Source organism: Phyllopteryx taeniolatus, chromosome 2, assembly GCF_024500385.1.
Source record: "Phyllopteryx taeniolatus isolate TA_2022b chromosome 2, UOR_Ptae_1.2, whole genome shotgun sequence".
Taxonomy (NCBI): domain Eukaryota; kingdom Metazoa; phylum Chordata; class Actinopteri; order Syngnathiformes; family Syngnathidae; genus Phyllopteryx; species Phyllopteryx taeniolatus.
Window position 1 is genome coordinate 31238130 of NC_084503.1, and position 24452 is coordinate 31262581.

The 24452-nt window shown below is 38.9% G+C and overlaps 1 protein-coding gene across 7 annotated transcripts in view; it reads left to right on the forward strand.

Annotated features, from left to right (window-relative positions):
* The window catches only part of myo5aa (myosin VAa), a 95698-nt gene that overhangs the window by 58556 nt on the left and 12690 nt on the right, over positions 1-24452 (forward strand). For 4 of the 7 annotated variants that reach the window (XM_061765696.1, XM_061765695.1, XM_061765692.1 and 1 more), the window contains 18 exons: positions 8115-8270; positions 8350-8447; positions 8520-8606; positions 9696-9804; positions 9881-10092; positions 10172-10328; positions 11330-11569; positions 11667-11915; positions 13584-13677; positions 14467-14597; positions 14662-14775; positions 14874-15008; positions 15762-15818; positions 15890-16117; positions 17783-17883; positions 20540-20620; positions 21824-22022; positions 23373-23438. In XM_061765696.1, the coding sequence (XP_061621680.1) occupies positions 8115-8270; positions 8350-8447; positions 8520-8606; positions 9696-9804; positions 9881-10092; positions 10172-10328; positions 11330-11569; positions 11667-11915; positions 13584-13677; positions 14467-14597; positions 14662-14775; positions 14874-15008; positions 15762-15818; positions 15890-16117; positions 17783-17883; positions 20540-20620; positions 21824-22022; positions 23373-23438 (2514 nt within the window). The remainder of the gene's footprint in view (positions 1-8114; positions 8271-8349; positions 8448-8519; positions 8607-9695; positions 9805-9880; positions 10093-10171; positions 10329-11329; positions 11570-11666; positions 11916-13583; positions 13678-14466; positions 14598-14661; positions 14776-14873; positions 15009-15761; positions 15819-15889; positions 16118-17782; positions 17884-20539; positions 20621-21823; positions 22023-23372; positions 23439-24452) is intronic. The other 3 variants (XM_061765693.1, XM_061765694.1, XM_061765697.1) reach the window with 3 other exon arrangements.

Here is a 24452-nt window from a genome sequence, read left to right on the forward strand (position 1 = left end):
TAATTTGCAAGATGAGGGCTTACTGTATTTTAACTGCTAGGGGCGAGGCGTCTATTAGTTAGGAGGCCTTTATTTTTTTTAATAATAGCAAACAGTTTTCGCATTATACAGTTTTATAATTGATGTCAAGTGAAAGTGGATATTAAAACCAAAATAACAAGGAGTAATATAGAGAAATACAGAGGGGATTAAAGGAAAAACTAAAGCAGACTGCATGGACCTATTAAATCACATAATTCTGCAGAAACATGGCCACGCACAACATTCTGGAGCAATCAACTGGAACACTGATCATCGTTAAAGACACAGCATGAGATATACTTCCTAGGGAACATTTACAACCTGCAGTTACTAACTTAAATTTGGGTGCTGCAGTTTTGGTTACCAACACAGTTCAAATCAGCTCGGAAATTAACTCTTTAACATCAGCGTGTGATCAATAGTCTATGAACTGAGATAATGACACTTATTTCCCCTTTTTTCCTGCTGGGGAAAGGAAGACCTCTATCTGAGCGAGGGGTTTATTTTCTCAAGTGGGCGAAACGCCCAGTGAATATTCTTCTATTTGAGAAAGGTGTCTGTTTGAATAAAATCAGAAGCAAGTTAACGTTGCAGGTCTGTGAGTAAGTTTTGGATCAGGCTTGAATAACCATGTTGGACTGAAAGCCTTTAAATCCTGGCTGCTGTTTGGTCCATGTACACACACAAACGCACACACACAGTGATCCAGTGTGTTGATCCTACTGCGGCTTCCAGCTCCTTCAGACGTCAACAGAAGAGGTCAAAGGAGTCAGCATGTATCACACCCACAGAGTCACATGCAAACACGTGCACGTTGTCTGCATCAGTGAGACTTAAACAATTGGGATTAAGCCTTAATGAGTCCTTAATGAGATTTGGTTTAATTAGCATTTAGGGTTCTCTGCCAAGCTTATCCCAACAGTCTTACTGTGTGTGTGTGTGCGTGTGCGTGTGGGTGTGGGTGTATATGTGTGTGTTTGTGTGTGTGTGTGTGTGTGTGTGTGTTTTAGTGACTCATTAGCTAGCATAGTATTAGTATTGATTTTACACTTCACTTGGGTAATCTTGTTATCACTTGTATCTGCTTTACAAAGATAATACTAATGCTTTATGTTTTTAAAGTTCATAGGAAGTGTAACTTCCACAGTTATTGTTCCCAACTACCAAGCTCATTTGAACTCTGATGCTAACCAAAACACCAGCACGTACTGAGGCATGTCAGCAGTCTCTCAATGTGGAGACTTACATTATGTTGTAAACGAGTTCCCTGTGCAACATTCAAGACGATCATGAGGAGATGGTGTCGATTCATGTTCCAATATACTTTACATGATTTTCACAGTCATAACAGCCCTTGTTTTCCTAGTCTAAGTGAAACCACGATGTGGCCCAAGACCATAAATGAGTTTGACACCCGTCTTAATTGTATTGTAGCATTTTTTTTTTTTCCAAAAATGTGTTTGGTCAAACAAATGCCTCCCCTCCTTTTTACGTAACTGAAGGCCAACCTGGTCAGTATTTGCAGGTTGGGGGAGTAGGAATTGTATTAGTCACATTGGTATGTACAGTATATTGGAGGATCTTCCCACTCACATTTTGAAGCCAAGTACCCTGTAGCAAAATCTTTAAATTTATCAAGTATAGATTAATTTTCCGTGTGTTCCATGATTGCAGTTTGATGCATACCACTCTGAGCTGCTCTTTACAAATGTGCCTTGATGCACTCAATGCTAAGATGCTTTTGTTTTGGTCAAAAGCAGCTCTGTGCTAGTCTTTCATTTCACCTGCACTACATGACTCATGTTTGCACCTGACATCTTCAAGGTACAGTCAAGAAAATACATAAAATATCAGAGAACCATTTGTGACAAATCGTGATTGAATTTCATCAGTAGAAATTCAATCATCATCCCCTCATTTTTATCACCAGTTTGCCTGCTTTTATTTTCCTGTTGTTTCCATCAGATGTGTGGTAGGCTGATGATGTTTCATCTTAAGTCACTGTTTTGCTGTCACTGTGTCTCCATGTGTTGTCCATGTATGTTGGTTCTGTCTTCATCATGGCAACCTTCCTCCCTCCCCACCCGTCAACAGAAGGTAAACGGGGGCGTTCACGCAACGCCGGTCTGCCTCCAGCTCTTTCTTTATTTTTTCTTTCATTCGCCGACTTCCTCGCTCTAACAGCACTGGGTCATTGAATTTTGTTTTGTGTCATTGTTCGCTGCATGGGGAGCACTAGAGGCACTGACAGTTTAAAAATAAAGCATGATGCTATGAGAGGTTTGGTTTGGTTTTCCTGCATAATGATGTTGGAAAGAGAAACACAGCACGGAGAAGGACGTCACACTTCATTTCTGCATGCTGTACTAAAAGCTATAGGTGCATCTCAATAAATAAGAATATCGTGGAAAACTTTACTGAATTAACTTCAGTCCTGCGATTGCGACCTAGCCCTGCCGCAAATAGCTAAAATCCGTGAAGAGTTGACGAGCCCTCTAAAAGGGGTTAATTGCGTAAAGATTACACATATGGCGGCACAGTACTTAAAATGACAAACAAAACATAAACGGTTGCTTTTATTAGTTTGAATTATTCAATGCAAACAAACCACCTGCACATGAGACACATTAATAGTACAATATTAGCTAGCTTAATAGCCTGAATAACACGCTAGCATAAACTGACATGACCTCACACATGGGAAAACAAATATGAGCACTAGCACTTTCCACAAAAGGACATCTGAAACGTACAGTCCCCTCCAAATGTATTGGAACGGCAAGGTCAATTCCTTTGTTTTTGTTATATACTGAAGACATTAGGGTTTCAGATCAAAAGATGAATATGAGAAAAGAGTTCAGAATTCCAGCTTTAATTTCATGGTATTTAGATCTAGATATGTTAAACAACTCAGGACACAGCACCTTTTGTTTAAAGCCACCCATTATTTATGTGAGCAAAAGTATTGGAACAGACGTTATTAAATTAACTTAAAGTGAATAACATTTAATAGGCGCCACAGTGGACAACTGGTTAGAGCGTCTGCCTCACAGTTCTGAGGACCGGGGTTCAATCCCCGGCCTCGCCTGTGTGGAGTTTGCATGTTCTCCCCATGCCTGCGTGGGTTTTCTCGGGGCACTCCGGTTTCCTCCCACATCCCAAAAAACATGCATGGTAGGTTAATTGATTACTCTAAATTGCCCATAGGTGTGAATGTGAGTGCGGGTGGTTGTTTGTTTGTATGTGCCCTGCGATTGGCTGGCAACCAGTTCAGGGTGTACCCTGCCTCTCGCCCGAAGATAGCTGGGATAGGCTCCAGCACGCCCGCGAACCTAGTGAGGAGAAGCGGTGAAGAAAATGGATGGATGGAACATTTAATATTTGGTGGCATAACCCTTACTTGCAATAACTGCATCAAACCTGTGACCCATTGACTTCACCACACTTTTGCATTCTTCATTTGAAATGGTTTTCCAGGCCTTTACTGCAGCTTCTTTCAGTTGTTGTTTGTTTCTGAGGAGGTAAAATGCATGCTCTATTGAGTTGAGGTCTAGTGATTGACTTGGCCAGTCTAAAACCTTTTACCCATGATGAAATCCTTTGGTGTGTTGTCAGTGTGTTTTGGGTCATTGTCTTGTTGCATGATGAAGCTTCTCCCAATTAGTTTGGATGCATTTTTCTGTAAATTGCCAGACAAAATGGTTTTGTAGACTTCAGAATTCATTCTGCTGCTACCGTCATGAGTTACATCATCAATATACACTAGTGAGCCCGTTCCAGAAGCAGCCATGCAAGCCCAAGCCATGACATTATCTCCACCATGTTTCACAGATGAGCTTGTGTGTTTTGGATCACAAGCAGATCCTTTCTTTCTCCAAACTTTGGCGTTTCCATCACTTTGGTAGAGGTTAGTTTTGGTCTCATCAGTCCATAAAACTTTGTTGCACAACTTTTGTGGCTCTTCTCTGTACTTTGCAAAATCCAATCTGGCCTTCCGATTCTTTTTTTTGATGAGCGGTTTGCATCTTGTGGTATGGGCTTTCTATTTCTTCTCTCGAAATCTTCCAACAGTTGATTGTAATGCCTTCACCCCTGCCCTGTGGAGGTTGGCAGTGATGTCACTGACTTGTCTTTGGGTGTTTCTTCACAGCCCTCACAATGTTTCTGTCCAACTCCTGTTGATACCTTTGGCCGACCTGTTCGATATCTGATGATACAGTCAGTACACCAGTAGTTTTTTTCTTTTTCAGGACATTCCAAATTGTTGTGTTGGCTATGCCCAATGTTTGTGCAATAGCTCTGATCCATTTTCCCTCTTCTCTCAGCTTCAAAATGGTTTGCTTTTCTCCCATAGACAGCTCTCTGGTCTTCATGTTTGCTTCACAGCAAATGCAGTTTTGCATTTGTGAAACCCAAAACCGAAAACAAGCACTATCTAATTTTTAAGCAATCAATCTAAAAGACAACACCTAAACAACTAGAAACACCCAACAGTCACATGTTCCAATACATTTGCTCACTTGAAAAGTGGGAGGCTTCAAACAAAAGGTGCTCTGTCCTGAGTTGTTTTAACACATCCATCCATTTTCTGTCCCACTTATCCTCACTAGGGTCACGGGTATGCTGGAGCCTATCCCAGCTATCGTCAGGCGAGAGGCGGGGTACACGCTGAACTGGTTGCCAGCCAATCACAGGGCACATATAAACAAACAACCATTCACTCTCACATTCACACCTACGGGCAATTTAGAGTCTTCAATTAACTGGGGACTGTAGATGATAAAACACCATCAATGAATTAACCCTAGCAACATCAAGATGCCACAAGATTGCGCCAAAGTATGTCTTTGACCTGAGCACAAAAACTGAAAATGGGTGAATTTTTCAGCAAATAAGGGAGGATACTTTCCAAAAGCAAAATCAGCGAATTTGCAAATGCCGAATTGGGAATATGCAGGGATTTTAGTGCAGTTCAATTCAAAAAGTGAAACTCATATTAAATAGGTTCACTCCACATGGAGTGATATATTTCATTATTTTATTTTGTACAGGTTAATTTACAACTAACAAAAACACAAAATTTACCATCTCAAAAATATTACGTAAGGAACAATCAAAATCATTTTAAATATAGAATTCAAGTAGGAATTGACTTTCTGAAAAGTATAATCCATGTGTCTAATGAATCTACGTATGAATTTAGTTTTTGAATTACAGTACTGGCATAGATGAACTTTTCTACAATACAGTGTGATTTTTTTTTAAAAATGCACCAAAATCAGCACGCAATATTTCAAAAACGAAAAACAATAGAAAACTCCAGCTTGGACCCATATGCTGTATGAACAACCTTAAAGTTTTCATTTCATGTTTTACAAGTGCTCTATGTGGCCACCACCAGCAGCACGGACAACAAGCCTATATGAGAATTCTTCCCAAACGCGCCTCAGGGTGTTGCGGTCCACCGTGTTGATTCCAGCTGTTATTCGATCTTTCATATCATCGATATTTGCTGGAAGTGGTGAAACATAAACTTTTTCTTTAACATACCCCCACAAGAAAAAGTCTTACAACCCCAATTCCAATTAAGTTGGGACGTTGTGTTAAACATAAATAAAAACAGAATACAATGATTTGCAGATCATGTTCGACCTATATTTAATTGAATACACTACAAAGACAAGATATTTAATGTTCAAACTGATAAACTTTTTAGCAAATAATCATTAACTTAGCATTTTATGGCTGCAACAGGTTCCAAAAAAGCTGGGACAGGGTCATGTTTACCACTGTGTTACGTTTGGGAACTGAGGACACTAATTGTTGAAGGTGTTGTAACACATGCAGAATGTGGTTTGGCATTGTCTTGCTGAAATAAGCAGGGGCATCCATGAAAAAGACGTTGCTTGGATGGCAGCATGTTTCTCCAAAACCTATATGTACCTTTCAGCATTAATGGTATCATCACAGATGTTGGCTTTTGAACTTTGCGTCCATAACAGTCCGGATGGTTCTTTTCCTCTTTGGGCCGGATGACACGACGTCCACAATTTCCAAAAACAATTTGAAATGTGGCCTCGTCGGACCACAGAACACTTTTCCACTTTGCATCTGTCCATCTTAGATGAGGCCGGGCCCAGAGAAGCCGGCGGCGTTTCTGGGTGTTGTTGATAAATGGCTTTTGCTTTGCATAGTAGAGTTTCACGTTGCACTTACGGATGTATACGCTGAACTCTATTTACTGACATTGGTTTTCTGAAGTGTTCCTTAGCCCATGTGGTGATATCCTTTACACAATGACGTCGGTTTTTGATGCAGTGCCGCCTGAGGGATCGAAGGTCACGGCCATTCAATGTTGGTTATCGGCCTTGCCGCTTACATGCAGTGATTTCTCCAGATTCTCTGAACCTTTTGACGATATAATGGACCGTAGATGATGAAATCCCTAAATTCCTTGCAATTGTACGTTGAGGAACATTGTCCTTAAACTAACTATTTTCTCACGCACTTGTTCACAAAGAGGTGAACCTCGCCCCATCTTTGCTTCTGAATGACTGAGCAATTCAGGGAAGCTCCTTTTATACCCAATCATGGCACCCACCTATTCCCAATTAGCCTGTTCACCTTTGGGATGTTCCAAACAGGTGTTTGATGAGCATTCCTCAACTTTCTCAGTCTTTTTTGCCACCTGTTTCAGCCATAATATTCTAAGTCAATGATTATTTGCAAAAAAAAAAATTGTTTGAACATTAAATATCTTGTCTTTGTAGTGTATTCAATTAAATATAGGTTGAACATGATTTGCAAATCATTGTATTCTGTTTTTATTTATGTTTAACACAACATCCCAACTTCATTGGAATTGGGGTTGTAAAAGCACGCTGCACGGTGACAATGGAATTTGTTTTCGCAAACTCAAGCACACAAAACGCTTTCTGCTGAGGAGTCGCCATTTTGAGTGTAAAAAAAAAAAAAAAACAACGTAATTTTTTGACGATTGAATGGCGTCAGAGGAGTACGTCACCACAGCGGTGACGTTCACACCCAATCAAACTTGGATAACTCTCCTATCAAATGACCACTGATTCAGTCCATTACAATGCTTTTAAACTTAATAAATGTGCAATGATTTTGAAGTATTCATTTTGAATCACCTTGTATGTTTATTAATTGAGATGCACCTGTACTTATACATATCACAATATCATAACTTTTAAATTAGTTTTTGGCTTTGTATAACAATGAACCTGACTGAAAAAAAAAAACATTCTAACAAACACTAATCAATACCACACACTCAAAATGTAAGCTCTGCACAAAGGAAAATTCTCAAATCTAGCTTTGTAAACAGTAAGTACACAGTTAGTTTGAAGTATGACGATTTATGTATGCTTTGCTGGACTGTTCATAACTACAGTGGAACCTCAAATGTCAAAGACAATCTGGTCTCAGAGCAAAATGTTCAAACTTTGATTTGTTCTAGAGTCAAACTGTTGCCGTCATAAAACCTCTATAACAGGTCATGTTAACTCTGAGTGAGGTTGACTAGAGGTGAATCGACATTTTAGAATTCTTAACTGTCATACAAGTATAAAAAGAGGTTAACCTTCGTATAGATAAACCTAGACTTTATGGGCGTACCATTAATGCTGTTGATGTGTGACACATGACAGGTGTGTTCCGCAGTGCATAAAGTGCCCAGAAGGCAAATTTCTTCAGATTAAGACTAAAGAAAGCAGACTTTCAGTTCTATTTTGACAACGCTATATTGAACTGAGCAGCCAGGACGGAGACATGTTAGGTCACTAAGTTACTTTTCCAGTTCTATGGTTGTCATTACACTTTACCTCTTTGCCATCACTGGTACCCTTCTGTGTTGGCAACACAAAAAAAGCCAAAGAAAAACCAAAACACACTTTTTGACCTTCAGATTTTTTTCCATAAAATGTCCAAACTGTGCAACCATACGGGGTTCAAACTTAGAGGTTCCACTGTACATTTAACACGTTAACACGTTATCCAGCATGAAATCCGTTTTAGACGTAAATCTCAATAGACCACCCTTGTAACTGTATTCGGGCTGCTCTTCCCAGTTTGACCTGCTGGTGGAGCTATTTAAGGATGAGGGGAAAGCCACCAGCCCCACCGGACAGGCTCCCGGAACAGGAGGCAGGACCCGTCTCAGCGTCAAACCTGACAAAAGCCGTGACACCAGCACCAAGGAGCACAAGAAGACCGTCGGTTGCCAGGTTTCATACTTTTTGTTACTCGTCATATACACACTACAGATTTCTTTCACCCGGTAATAATGGTTCATCTTTCTTATAGTTCCGTAACTCCCTTCAAATGCTCATGGAAACCTTGAACGCCACCACGCCACACTACGTCCGCTGTATCAAACCAAACGACTTCAAGCAGGCCTTCTCGTGAGTCCCAGTACCAAGTCCCAAACTTTTTTTTTTTTTTTTACAAATCTGTGAATTGTGATGGTTTGGCAGGTTTGACCCGAAGCGTGCGGTACAGCAGCTGAGAGCCTGCGGCGTCCTAGAGACAATCCGCATCTCCGCAGCAGGTTTCCCATCCAGGTATCAATGCATCTCACCAAACTCTCTTAGTTCCCATACATTCACATTATCTTGTGATTGTACAAAATTGATTGCAAATACGAGTTTGCATGACATGACATCTATGTGAATTTGAACTGCATTAATTCTGTGGCACAACACCTGAGAGCCACAATATTCTCCTCAATACAACACTGGCTTGAAGGCAGGAGTTCAGCAAACTTTATGAAAATCCTTTTAAAAAAATTTGGAAAATAACAATTAATTGAAGGATTGATCATTAACTGTTCATATTACCAAGATGTTAAGAAGTGGTACCCTTAAGAAGTTTACAGTTTTTCTCAAACTAAAAACAAAATTATTCTGAAAAATTACATTGAATTCTAAAATTAACAAATTAAATGAATAAAATAACAGTAATTACAATACAAAATATTTTCTCAAAACTTTGTAAAATATTTTGATATAACCGCCCTCTCCTGGTAGTCAAATTTAGTGAATGAGTGGTTTTACGTTTGCCTTAAAATGGTCTTCAAAACGTCATAGATTTAATTGAAGTGGATTAACGTGGTCCTATAACATCTTAAATCTGATTAGACTGGGCAACAAGAGGATAAAAAAAAATTCTGGACCGCCTATATTTCAAATGCCAATGTGAAGGGAGCACTTGTCGTATATTAAAATGAAGATGTTTTTATTTGTTTATTCGACACCTCTGATGTACCACTATCTATTTATTTATTTCATTTTTTATTTACTCATTATTTTACTGTTATTCCTAGAATTGTAATATTATTATTACTATATTTCTGGTTTTTATGTTCGATGTTACGTACAGCACTTTATCAGCTGCTGTTCTTTAAATAAGAATTTCTTGAGTTAAATATAAATGAGTTAAGTTAAATTGCATTGATGTGGCCCTGCAACATTTTAAATATGATTGAAATTTCTATTAATTTTAAAGGGGAAATATGTTTTGAGATACAAGGGTTTTGAAAGCATAACAGAACAAAATAAACTTGTATCTCAAGGCACCACTATATATCATCTAAGTCATTGTTTGGAAAAATGCCCATGCTTAATGACTTTGTGTGCGTGTGCTCACTTCAGATGGACATACCAGGAGTTCTTCAGCCGGTACAGAGTGTTGATGAAGCAGAAGGATGTTCTCTCTGACAAGAAGTTAACCTGCAGGAACGTTCTGGAGAAGCTAGTGCAGGTTCATCTATCAAACGTTCCCTCTTCTCAATGCTTCCATCTCTTCATGACGTCTAACCGCTCTATTCTTCTACCAGGATCAGGATAAATACCAGTTTGGTAAGACCAAGATCTTCTTCAGGGCCGGCCAGGTGGCCTACCTGGAGAAGCTGAGAGCTGACAAGCTTCGCGCCGCCTGCATCCGCATCCAGAAAACCATTCGTTGCTGGTTGGCACGCAAAAAGTACATGCGCATGCGTGATGCCGCCATCACCATCCAGAGGTTCACCAGAGGATACCAGGCTCGCTGGTGGGTCACTCGCACCTGGTCTTATACTGGTTTGAAAACTTATGTTCCACATCTGCATTTGGGTTTCTCTCATCTGCAGCTTGGCGAAGTTCATGCGTCGCACTCAGGCCGCTATCGTCATCCAGAAGTACCAGAAGATGTACGTGGCCAGGAAACACTACAGGCAGAAGCAGGCGGCCGCCCTGGCCATACAGACCATCCTCAGAGCTTACATGGCCCGCCAAAAGTACCTGGCGGTAATACAAACACATACAAGAACACACATGATCAGGCTTCTGCAATGCCGTGAAAAATGTATTTGCCCCCTTCCTGATTTGTATTTTTTTTGGGGGGGGGTATTTTTTTGCACACGAGCATGAACTGCCCGTTTGTCATTCGACAGCATCTTAAAGTCCATCCAGACTTTGATTTAGCCATTTATTTTTCATAAATACTTTTTCACATAGCCAGAAAGGGTTTGAATTTCTTGTCCATAACAAATAAAATGAGCATTTAGAGACTGCATTTTATATATCTTTGTGAGATATTAAAATTGCCAAACATCTGTGATAAACATGCAAAAAAATCTGAGATCAGGAAGGGGCCCATATATTTCAAAGCACTGGAGATGTAATGGAAATATCATAGAAAAATACAGTACAGCCCTTTTCAATGCCACTGATCACATTGATGTAACTAGATGCACGTACATGTCAGCGTGACGTTCTGTCAGTCAATCAAACTTTATAGCGCTTTCCATACAATGATGTGCATCTCAAAGTGCTTTACATTGTTAAAATCAATCCCCTCCCACCACTCATCCACACAGATACATACATGCACACACACACATGCAATTCATCTTTTTTTAATAAACAATAATAATAATAATACAATGACCTATGGCTGGGAAAAGAGAAAACAAGTGCGAAACGCCATCTCAGGGAGCCATCTGCACCCATAATCATTAACATTGACAACTGTGTTCACTTTCAAACAGCAACACTGCATCCTCCAATCAGAACAGGGTGGGAGAAGTGAGTTTCAGGTGTTAAACCTCACACCCCTAGGTTAGGGTTAAATTGATACCAAATAGCTCAACTTTGGCTTGATCTGACCACACTACTTTCCCTCAAGCCTTATCTGAGTCATTTCGATGTTCCCTGGCAAAGACAGGCCTTTACAACTGTTTTCTTGAGCTTCCAAATGCTTTTAGTTTTATATTTTTCTCTTTCCTCCCCTGTGCCGGCATCTGTAGCTTCTGCGCGAGCACAAGGCGGTGATCATCCAGAAGCGCGCCCGTGGCTGGCTGGCTCGACGCTGGTACAAGCGCTGCCTGAGCTCCATCGTCTACCTCCAGTGCTGCATCCGCAGGATGAGGGCCAGGCGCGAGCTGAAGAAGCTGAAGATTGAGGCCCGCTCGGTGGAGCACTTCAAGAAGCTCAACAAGGGCATGGAGAACAAGATCATGCAGCTGCAGAGAAAGGTCGACGAACAGGTAGGACTCGTATCATCTTACCATCCTGGCCTTGTGTTCTTTGTGTGTGTGCCTGTGTCTTTTGGGGGAGGTGTCTGACTTCTATCTGGCCCACCAGACCAAGGAGAACAAGTCTGTCAACGAGAGGCTCGCAGGCTTGGCGAACACCTACACGACAGAGAGCGAGCGGCTACGCGGGGAGCTGGGCCGCCTGCGTGGTGTGGAGGAGGAGGCCAGGAGCAAAGGCAACCAAGTCAACTGTCTCTTGGAAGAGCTGGAGAAGCTGAAGAAGGAGCTGAGCACCACGCAGCAGGAGAAGAAGATCATTGAGGATTGGGTGCAAACGTACAGGGGCGAAATGGAGAAAGTACGTTACAATTTTGTTTCTTCTTTCAGTTGTCCTGATTGTTGATCACCAGTCCCCCCCCCCCCCCCCCCCCCCCACTTCCTTTTGTGTGATATTCAGTGAACTGAACTAGGAAGGTTTTCTGAACTATCCTTTAATTTTCTGTTATTTATATCAACATTCCCCTACCTTCTTTTGCACCACAAAAAAACGAAACATTTTTAATAGGATTCCCGGTACTTTTTTTTTTTAAAATGTAACTTTTTTTCTAGCAGTGTAATTATAGAATAGAATTCTCGTTTTCCCCGTCAAAGCAGCTCTTCAGGGACATTATTGAACTTAACCTCAGAACAAAGAATTTTCTCAGAAACTTGGCATGTTCACACCACAGGAACTCTTCAGAAAAAAGGGTTCCTGGTAATTTTTTTCCTCCTCATGTGGTAGGTCTTTCGCAATGGCCCAGGAAGCTTTTTCTTAGGGGTGGGTTCTGCAACTGTTTTGAAGGTTAACTAATAATTTGGGTGTGAAAGCATTATTTGTTTTGGACACCTTTAGCTCGGGTTAAGATGTTCACATTTAGTGTTTGCAACTGCACTTGAGATCTCAATATGAGCCAAAAATGTAATCTCGCTCTTTAATTTAGATTAAAATTCAGTTTTTTTTTCCCCCTCATAGGTTCAATTTAATTCACACAGTTTAATTTGAGGAATCTGACAGCTTTTATGGCACATATACTGTACATTAGACTTTTGATATATTGTGGTCAGAGACCACCGTCCAAGTTTTAGGCTTCAAAACTGTCATGAGAAGTAGGCACATACACAGTAGAGGTAGAGAGAAGGTAATCTTGTCCTTGTTCAGAAACAAGAAATGCTTGAAATGCCAGTAGTCTATTATTATTCTATGATATTGATCCTTGGCTAACTTCTGTCAACTTTTGTCAACAGACCCTCAACATTAGTGTCAATTAAAAGTGATCTTCTCATCCCCCATAGAATCCTTTAGTTACCGGTACATGACAAAATATGTTATCAACATCCCAGGCAAACGTTTTTTTTCTTCAATTTAGCCGGCTCAGAGACGGAGGGGGCAATGGGCACAGAGTTGCCCCAATGCAGGTTCGCACACAGTATTGTGCTTGTGTTTTAGCATCCTGACTGTAGCTTATGTCTTTGTGTTTCAGTCATCATTCCGCCATATGATGATAAAGAGCTTGTAGCCTAGTCAAGTAGGAACAAAAAGAAGAAATAATGGTTTCTGAGTGTTTCACTGTCATGGGTTCAGGGTCCATATTAAGCTGTTTAAGAGCAAGAAAACTATTGATTTTAGAAGATGTTAGAGCCCATTGGGCACCTCAATTTCATCAAATAAAATGTTTGAATACTTAATTTTCCACACCAAGTAAACATTTATTATCTATAAAAAGAAATGTTCACAGGAATATACTGTAATGTGATAGTGTGGCTACAACATAGATAATATTTTTTTTTATTTCAAAGTTTTCAAAACCTTTTTACTTCAGTAATGTCTGTCATTTTAACACCTAATAATTATTTTTTTTCACTAATTGGCTTGGACAAGTCACTTAGCCTTAACTAAATATGGTTCCCTGCTCTACATGTAGTTTGTGTAATAGGGTTTTCATATAAAGACTTTGTAACAATGTCATCTCTGGATCTTCTGCGTTAGATGGTTTCCGAACTGAAAGATCAGAACGGCTTGCTGAAGAAAGAGAAAGACGACTTGAACAGGTCGATTCAGGAACAGAGTCAGCAGATGACAGGTGAGTTAAAGTTAGAACCTACAAACCGCGGGCCAGTGGCAGGTCCTGGGAGCATTTAATTGGGCCCGCCATGAAACTAAAAAAACCCTCTGATGAAAATTAAACTACAAATGCTCATAATTAACAGGATTTCCCACACCTGGACTAAAATATTGGGACACCTGATCAGACATACACTAACAAGACGAGAGATGACAAAAATACTCTCTCTGTAATAAAGTAGAAGTACGGATACTCTTTAAAAAGAAGTACTGATTCAACCCCAACCCCCATTGTGAACTGAATTTAAAAAAATGACTGAATTAGCACTTGATAAATGAAAAAAATATACTATACTTGTATTTTTGTTTCAGATTACAGAGAAAACATCCAACATTCTCTTAAATAAGGCCATGGATGGGGAATATTTTGCCTCTCTGTCATCGTTGTTCGTGCTCCCTGGTTGTCATTCCACTATTGTTGCTGTCGCTGTTTTTTTCCACCTTGTAAGATCCTAAAATCTTGATCAATTGTAACATATATTGTAACAAGGAAGTAGAGAGAGCACCAGCCCAGCAAAGCGACATGGCTACTTATAGCCGACCCAAAACTAAATTTTAACTACAACAGCTCATTATTTTATACTGAAACAAGACCATAACGATATTGATGCACTTTTAATACAGCGATATTCTGATAATGTGAATATCGTGACATTCCGATTATTTACATCCCAAAACTGGAGGAGACTTTGTACAAGATCCAAATCTAACGTCACTTGAATGTTGTTGTGTGATTGTCTTCTCGCAGAGAAAATGGCACGTGCGATTGCAGCGGAGACTCAGCAGCTGGAGACGGATCTGAACGAGGAGCGCTCTCGCTACCAGAATCTCCTGACAGAACACCTTCGCCTCGAGGAGAAATACGACGACCTCAAAGAGGTGCGGGACATGCATTTATTTTTTTTCCCCCTGTGTTCCCACTCATTTTGCTTTCTTTTTTTAGCGCATTTCCAAGCCTGGCCACAGGAGAACGGATTCCACCCACAGCAGCAACGAATCCGAGTACACCTACAACTCCGAGTTCGCCGAATCGGAAGAAGGTTCCCGTGCCGTAGAAGTACGCAACTTCCCTTCAAACGTGTCTAGATGTTTTATTTGCTGCATTTCTGTACTCAGGTGAAAGCAGAAGTAGATATTTAATGGAATTTCTTGCAGGATTTGACACGAGGAATGGATACCTCGCTCACGCTCAAGCTGCAGAAGCGACTCACAGAGCTGGAGCAAGAAAAGCAGTCGCTGCGCAATGAGCTGGAAAACAAGGAAGAGCAGTTTCAGAGGGCCCGGGCAAGGGTACACACACAGGCACACCCATACAATGCATCCAATAATAATGAGCCACTGAAAGCATCACTACTTCGCAACCCATTAATATACACTGCCTGGGGATGTTAGGTACACTATTGCAGTTAATTTACTCAACTGCAGAGAGGTGAGCCTTTTATTATTAGAGGCCTTTATTTGTGAACAATGCATTTTGTACTGTAATTCTATTCATGGTTTTAAAATAAAACTTCATAATTTATATGCACTAATGGTTTATTAATTGTTTATAATTGTATTTTTATTTCACAAAAATAATGGAATTCAATCAAAATAAAACACATTTGAATATATGATATATTATAGTAAATTAATTCCATGTAAAAATATAAAATAGTAGATAATCTATTTTTCCATATTGCATTTTGTATTATTATGTTATTATACTTGTATATTGTGATCATTTTAATTACATCACTACTGTGTTAAGGCCACGATTTAAGGAACTACTGTATTTATTTGAGGGAACGGTCTTATTGAAGTCAATAAAAAAAAAAGAGAAAGGGTGGAGAAGTTGGACTCTGCCTTGTTCTTAGTATAGAGAGGTTTGTTGATTTTTGGAGTAAATAATGGGGACATCAGAACATATTGTATAATTTCAACGTTAAGTAAACAGAATTTCAAGGTTCCATAGCGTAAAAAAACAAACAAACAAAAAACCCACTATTTTAGGAAATACTGCCTTTAATGTTTTCAAGGTAATACTTTGCTCGTTTTTTTTAGGATGAGTCAGAGTTAAAAAAGGTGCGTGGGGCAGAGCTGGAGTACGAATCCCTCAAGGTGAGTTGTTCAAATACTTAGGCTTTCTATGCGCGCCTTCTAACTATAACCAGAACATTCTATGCCCTCAGCGTCAGGAACTGGAGTCAGAGAACAAGAAGCTAAAACACAACCTGGCCGAGATGAGGCAAAGCCTGCTGGGCGGCACAGCCGCGAGCGCCGGCGCGCCGGGCTCTCCGGCCTACAAGGTGCTCCTGGATCAGCTCAACTCCTCCAGCGAGGAGCTGGAGGTGCGCAAGGAGGAGGTGCTGATCCTTCGCTCACAGCTGGTCAGCCAGAAGGAGGCCATGCAGCACAAGGTAGACGAGATGTTTTGTCCCGTTTGTGTTGTACATTTATTCATATTCACCAATGTGAACTGTTTGTCTGATCATTAGTATATTCACCGGGCTACTTCATTCGGTATACATGTACAAGACTAATGAGAATGACTCGCACAGGTTTTTAATGATTTAATTGTTCATTTTTGTGGTTGCTGTTGGCACTGTTGTCATGTTGAATGCTTAAATATGTGATATATATATCTATATATCAATATATGAATATGGATTAATATGAAATATGAATTGTTAAACATTTATAAATATCAGTATAATTTATAAATATCAGTATAATTTATGTACGTTTGTGGTTTTTCAACTTCTATATAAATATAACTGTTTCCAATATTTGTAAATTGTGTGTAATACTTTGATATAACAATTCGGTAGGTATTATAAAATATGAATAGTTAAACATTTGTAAATATCAGTAGAAATTAAATACATATTTAATTTTGTATTTTTTTAGACTAATGTGGTGTATAACTGTTTTCAATATTTGTAAATTATTTGTATAATACTTTACCATTAGAATTCAGCAGTTAATTAGTAATAAAATAACATTTAAAAACTAATAAAATGATAGTAATTAAAACATTTTAATTTAATGAATGTAAAATATAAATAAAACAAATTTAAAACAGCCATTGTGATAATTAATACTTTAATAATGAAGAATAAGAATGTATCTAATGTATAAATATAACAAATGTGCATTAATTTGAATACATTAATACATTAAATAGAATGTAAATTTTATTGATAAATTGTATTAAAGATTAATTAAATACTGTATGATCTTAATATTTCATATTTCATCATCACTTATGTGACTTGCCAAATGATTAAAAACAGGTCTCTTTATCATCCAGTGTTTTTGCCAGCTACAACCACACTAATGAACATATAATACCTCAAAAGAGCATTTTTTAAAATCTTTTAAGGCAGAATGTCTTGTCTTGGAGGTCATTACATTGTGAAAGTGTACCTAATGTATGCTGGGCTGAAGTGTACCCTCTATCTAGACATCGTTTTTTATATCATTTTGCTACTAATATGATATTTGATATGTTCCTTATATCTGTGAACTTCCTCTTGAGTTGTCATGTGTTTTCAGTGTTTTTGGTTACACTCTCCTTAGTGTCTAACGCTCCTGTCTCTACCTTCTCTCCTCCATCCACGCGTTCCCACAGGATGAGAAGGTATCTTTAAACCACCACAATGTCCTGCATGAATGTTACAATAATTTATGTTACATAAAAAAAGCCTCCTTTTAGAAATGTTTTTTAGTCCAGTAAAATCAATTTGATGTGCAACTGCAGAGTCAGAAATTAGAATTTTTCATGCAGACACTTGTGTCCTTTCAGTGCAGCTACTGTATGTGATCGTCATCAGTCATGTTCAGGTTTTGTTTTCACAAACTGCTGCACACAGGACTCTCTTTTTGTTTGTTTATTTGGAAGAACGTGTGTCCAAATGTTTGACTGGTAGTGTATACGTTTACCAGATGAACACAGTGGTGCTGTTATAAACTTTGATTCATTTTGATTCATTTGTACAATTGCAATTTTGATAACAAATAATAATCCCATGTTATGTCACAACAAACCTTCTAAAACCTTCCCCCTCTCTTGTCTGTTATAGGAGACCATGACAGAGGTGGCTGTCCATGTAGAGGACATTTCCAAACTGAAGGACGCTGATGAACTCAAGCAAGCCTACATCGGCCTCAAAGATACCAACAGGTACTCCACTCACCCCCCTAGCCCCACCCCCCGATTCTTCCCTCAGCCTCGGATTTGACGCCAACCCTCGATGGCATTCGCTTCAGTTGCTAACTTGGAGACTGACGTGTCCCGTGCAGATCCCCCATGTTTGCGTGTAAGCGGCTAGAAGTCAGACATCTGCTGAGTAGGCTCAGGTAACAGATGAGGTGGTCCATGCATCGTGGTAGGCGATCATGCATGGCCATGCGGGAAGAGTGACTCATGTTTACTGCTTGCACACCATGAGGCCTTTTTTTCGTGGGGTATCTTTAACAGCATGTCCAGGTAGAGTTTACTGAGGTTGTTGTTTTCTGGCTTCCAAATAGCTCTATTAAGCAGTTCATGAAGGTAGTGACGAATCTCGGCATTGATGTGATGTCCTCCTACTAACTTTGCAGGAGTTTGAACACTGTAGGAGTTATCAGCCTCACTGTCATGGAATGTGTATTGCATGAAACCCTCCTTGTTCATGTTTCATGCAAAGGTGGACAGCTCAATTTGATTCATAAAAAGACAACTCGTAACAGTATTGTTGATAGAAATACACTCAGTGACCACAACATTAAGTATACCTACATAATCTATTAAGATCCAATTCAAGAGCTGTATGAAAAAGTCTTGCTTAAAAGAGGTATTAATGCTAAAAATGTATTTTTATATAAAATATTGTAATGAACTTGGTAAGCAAAGAAGCAAGTCTATTAGAACTACCATAATTTCTCGTGTATAATGTGCATTTTTTTTTTCCAAAAAAATTGTCAAAAGTCAATGGTGCGCATTATACATAGGAATAGGGGAAAATGGACAAAAACTTTCCCATTTTATAAATGTATGCCGCCATCTAGAGGTTATGAAAAAGCTGTATACTTTCATTCCAAAATGCCACCGCCCCCTAGAGGTTATGAGAAAGGTGTAAAACGTTCATTCTCATATGCCACCGCCACCTAGTGGTTATAAAAAAAAGTATAGCCTACACTTTCATTCCAATATGACAGGGGTACATATGACTGCATATATATACAGTTGTGCTCATAAGTTTACATACCCTGGCAGAATTTGTGAAATATTGTTTTGTTTTTTGTTTTTTAAAATGACTGATGACTGAACAACCATCATCATTAATTGCTTTATGGTTATGTTTTGTTTAATGATAATGCTTTTCTGAAATGCTTGACCGTTTAATTTGAATCCCATTACAAAAAAAAAATAAGTGTTTCGCCTGGCCTTTCATGTTTTCTTTAAAGAATTGTACCCATCTTACAAATTCTGCTTGGGTAATCAAACATCTGAGCACAACTGTGTGTTTTCTCATTTACTAAATAAAAGTAGGGCTGTGAACTTTCAAAATATGAGCAAATAAATAAAAATAAAGTATTATGTGTTCAAATAAAGAGCTTCACTTGAAAATAATTCTTTGTGAAAAAACTAACAACATACAGCTAATACTTAATCTTTTGATCATATGGGTAGAAGCAAAATCATGCATTGTAAAAATGCATTATGCATAGGTAGGATTTTCCAGAATTTTGAGGTCAACTTTGGGGGTGCGTATTATACATTGGTGTGCATTATACACGAGAAATTACAGTAGTCAGTATTATATTGGTGTAGTCAGTATTTTTTATACAAACTTTTTTTGGACCTCATTTCGTTGTCCAAGTGTAGCTAATGTTGTGTCTATTGAGCATTTTGAGCCACCACGTTGTCCCCTCTTACTTATCTCATTCACCATACGCCACTCTGTTGCTGATAACACCATATTTTTACACAGTGGCCCTGTGCTGAAATATGCAAAATTGTACATTGTGCTTTTCTTTCTCCCATGTTGTTATTCCTCCTTTTTCCTTTTTGCTTATGGTCGTCATCTTTATTAACACGCCAACTAACGAGTCAAATACCTACAAACTGCATCATGCTTGAAATCAGCTTTGTGTAATAATATTTCCTTGAAAAGCCACTTCACCTCAAATTAGTACCTCCTTTTCCCCCCTTCGGAAGATTTGAAGTTTTATTTTTAATAATGAAAATCAAAAATAATAAAAGTTAAAAAATACAATATTCAATATGAATAATAAATACACATTAGAAATCGTAAATAGATTTAATATAAAATAACAACAAAGTAATAAAAAAGTATATATATATTTTTAAATTAGGTTACCTTTACTGTGAAATTTATATACTTCCATGTGTCATGAAAGACTTCGCTTTACTAAATGTTATTCATTCAATTAGTTACTTTTATGAATAATAGAATTACAAACCAAGTTTAAAATGTTATTTTTGTATTTTATTTATTAATTTCTTCATTCTGACCCATTTGTGCTAATGCTCTTTATTTCAGATTTTGATGAATTATAACAATATACATGAATACTGTTGTAATTTTAAATGTACAATAAACAGCAATACAAAATAATTTTATGTACAATAAACACATTTTAATTTAATTAGGTTTATATATATATATATATATATTGTTCATTGTTTGAAGTCAATGTAGCATAGTCACACTAATAAATCATCATGCTCAATAACCCAGTCTCTCTCCTTATCACCCTCTTTGCATGTTCTCATGTGATCATTGTGCTTTTCATGTTCCTTTTTTGTTTAATTTGTGTTGTGCGTCGGTCAGATCGGCTGCTCCAGACTTCCAAAAGCTGAATGAGGACGGGGAGCTGTGGCTGGTTAATCAGGGCTTAAAGGAGACCATCAGGTGTAACTGTGTGACCTTTCTTCATCCTACTGAAGGTTCAGGGATCGCATAGTGCGCGATCACTCTGCATCACCCTTTTAAATTTTCATTGTAGCTGCTACCTTTCCTGTTAAAGACAGTATTAGTGTTACAGATTGAAATACAGTAGTTAACATTGGTTGAATGTTTTGAGGGCAAAAAAGCTGCACAATGATACCAGAAGCCACACACAGTCCTATTTTTGACCATGCCATATTCTTACTCACAGACAGTGTTCATGAGTCTTTAGTGTGTTGAATGAAAGCTAAGCATCAGGGTACCATTCTGAATGTTTAAACCAGCTACACACCGTAGGAGCTTGGGGGGAAAAAAAAAAAATGTTTAATCTGCTAAAATAACTTCAGCCACAGGCGGTACGGATCCATTTTGAGTCTGTTTTGTTGTCTTCAAAATTTAATTTACTGTTTGACAAATTGCCATATATCTTAATTCATCTAATGAATTTTTTGCATATGTGTGTGTGTCTTCATGTGTCCGTGTGTGCATCCGTGTTTGTCCATCACTTTGTGTTTGTCCGTGTTTGTGTGTCCGTCTATGCGTGTTTGTGTCTTCTTGTGTGCGTCCATGTGTTTGTGCGTGTATTTGTGTGCCTGTCTGTGTGTGTCTCCATGTGTCCATGTGTTTCTCCATATGTCCAAATGTGTGTGTTTCTGTGCCTGTGTGGGTGTGTCTGTGTTTGTGTGTTCCTGTGTGTTGTCCATGTCCATGTTTGTCTGTGTGTGTAGGTGTTCGTGTGTCCCCATGTGTGTGTCTGTGAATCAGTTGTCTGCTTGTTTGTCTGTGTTTGTGTGTCCTTTTGTCCATGTGTATCTGCGCGTACCATGTGCATGTCCGCGCGTGTCTCTGTCTGTCATGTGTGTGTGAGGCCATCTCTGTTTGTCCCCTTGTTTTGTTTGTGCCCGTGTTCTGTGATTATTTGGTTTGGTCCAATAGTGAAGAAACGTGCTCAATAATGAAGAGGTTGAACTGTCTTTTCTAAAAATTAGCAGTTGATTTGTGTTGAGTATCAGTTAATAACTAACCTCTGAAGTCACACTTGGAGTCTAATTTCTTATCTTTTTTTCATCCCTGGTGTGTTGTTTCCCCACTTAAACATCTTCCCTCACATCCTGATCTCTCACCCCCACTTCCGCACCTCGTCTTCACCACCCTCCTACCTGCCAGGCTGCTGGAGCACCAGCTGCAGACCCAGCGGCGGAATTATGACAGCGAGGTGGAATCTCTGCGTGGCGAGCTACAAAACGTCAAAGAGGAAAACAACCGGCAGCAGCAGCTCCTGGCCCAGAACCTCCAGCTGCCCCCGGAGGCCCGCATTGAGGCCAGTCTGCAGCACGAGATCACCCGGCTCACCAATGAGAACCTGGTATGCTGTGCTGTCAAGTCCCTTTTATTTATATAGTGCCAATTCACAACAAATGTTAACGCAAGGCTCTACACATTGAGAAGCTCAAGAACCACACCTCTCATGCATTACATGTACAGTAATCCCCCCTTCAACCCTCGCAAGAAGTGAAATCTGTGATATAGAAATATCCCATTTAAAACTTTTAAGTTCGTTAACACACGTTTAAAACAACACAAACACATGTAAAAAATCTATTGAGAGAGAGGAAGAGCAATGGATAACACAAAAAATATTGTAAAAACAATATTAAAAAAACTGTAATAACATTTACACAAAAAATCTGCGATATAGCGGGCCCGCTCAGCGTGAACTGTGATATAGGAGGTAATTACTGTATATAAGAAAACCAACTGAACCCCATGTGAGCAACAACAGATGATACTGGTCCGCTTCCATCATCACCGTTCCCCAGCCTGACCACGCTGCCAGTAACAGGCAGGTCAATGTGAAGGTACAATGGCGCCTGCGCTGGTCGCACCTTCAGAAGCAGGCAGCAGTGAGTGAGTGAGAGAGAGAGAGAGAGAGAGAGAGAATAAAGCACAAAGAGAAGCTGTATTGTCTCCAATTAACCTGAATAGTTAGCAGCAACAACATGCAAAATTAGAACCCGTTTACTGATAAAACCTTACCTTTTTGGCTTTTCTTAAGTACAAGATGAATTAACATGCATATTTTCTACAGTCTGACATTACAATGCTGATTTAATACAAAGCAATAAAGAATCGTTTCTATATTTGTATCACTTTTGATTTAAAGTGAAAATTAGTAGTAGCAGTAGTAGTAGTCTACCTCAAACTTTTATTTTTTTGAATGATTTGGGCTTCACTCAACACAAAATAAAATGCTCCTTTCCCATCCATCCATTTTCTGTACCGCTTATCCTCACTCGGGTAGCGGGCGCTACCTTCAGGCGAGAGGCGGGGTACACCCTGAACTGGTCGCCAGCTAATCGCAGCTCCCTTCACAGCATAAAATAATTAGGAATAAAAAATAGTAATTGTTTGTAAATATAAAAATACAGCCTCCAGCTATATGAAAACAAAATAAAATATGTTCTCATTTGGCTTTTAAATTTGATAAATCTTTTACTCAATTAGAGTAAATTCCAAATAAGACTAGAAATTGTTTTGAAAAAGAAAATAAATGCACATTCTGGTGATTAAACTGAAAGAAAGAAATAATGGAAAAATCTGATTATGTGACGAGGTTGGACAAAGTTAGTTAGTTAAAATGATGCTCCCTAAAGATCACTGCTTTGACACTCACACACACACACTTGTGTGACATGTGGATGGTATCCCCTGACAGGAGCAGGTAGCCGACGATCCCGCAGCATCCCGAGAGGCGCGAGTCGTCATTTTACGCCGGATGGTTGTATGTACATACTGTGTGTGTTAGTGTGTTCTGCACGAGCGTTAGAACTAACAGCATTTGTTTCTTATTATTATATTGTTTATTTTTGTAACTCTTTATACCGCAGCAACACTAACTCACAGCGGAGCAGCTATGCACCTTTTTTTCTTCCTCTTTTTTAACTGCCAACTACAAGTCCTGCTAAACTATTTTTCCTTTCAAGTCAGCTCAGCAGCTATCATGTTGACTTCAGAGCAAAAAAACCTTCTGCTTTGTGTTTGCTTTTTTTTGTCTCCAAGGAAATGTTTGAATTCTGCTGTGATATATGCCGTGATTTTCTTAAAGATACTGCAGGTGTTTATTGGCCTTTATCAGTAGATAAGAAATAATGTTTAGAACTTCTATGGTTGAACACGGTCTATTCCGGGATGCAGGTCGATGGAAAAACTTCCAAGGAAATGTTAGAAAAGTAAATAATCTGTCATGGGTCAAACTGTTTCATTATAAAACCTTAGCTAAGTAACTGTAATTGTAGAAGAAAATTCCTGTATATTTTTTTTATATTTCTTACAGTCATACAAATGTAAAATCAAGTACTGTTAGTGTGAAAATATTCAAACACTAAAGCATAAATGATGTGTGATTTTTCAACATTTTTATCATTAAGAAGTTAACCACTGTAAAATATCAAAACAAAACATAATGACGTGGTGGTGATGACGACGCTGCTACTTTGAAGGAAAAATTAAAACGCATGCAGGCTGAACCGTGCTCTCGAAACACGCTAAGGTCTCGTGAGGTATGTTATGTTGACTTCTTAATTGACCTCTTAATTGACATCAAGCATGACTGCAGTCGAGCTTATGGATAAATGTTGCAAAACACACAAAAAAAGACAAAACAAGCAAAACACAAACAAAAAGACAAAACAAGCAAAACATATGCCCAGAATTATGCTCACGAGGAGCACTGAGTCATATCTTTCTGTCTAAAGTGTGTTTGACAATAGAGGTTCCACTGTATCGCCTATAAGAA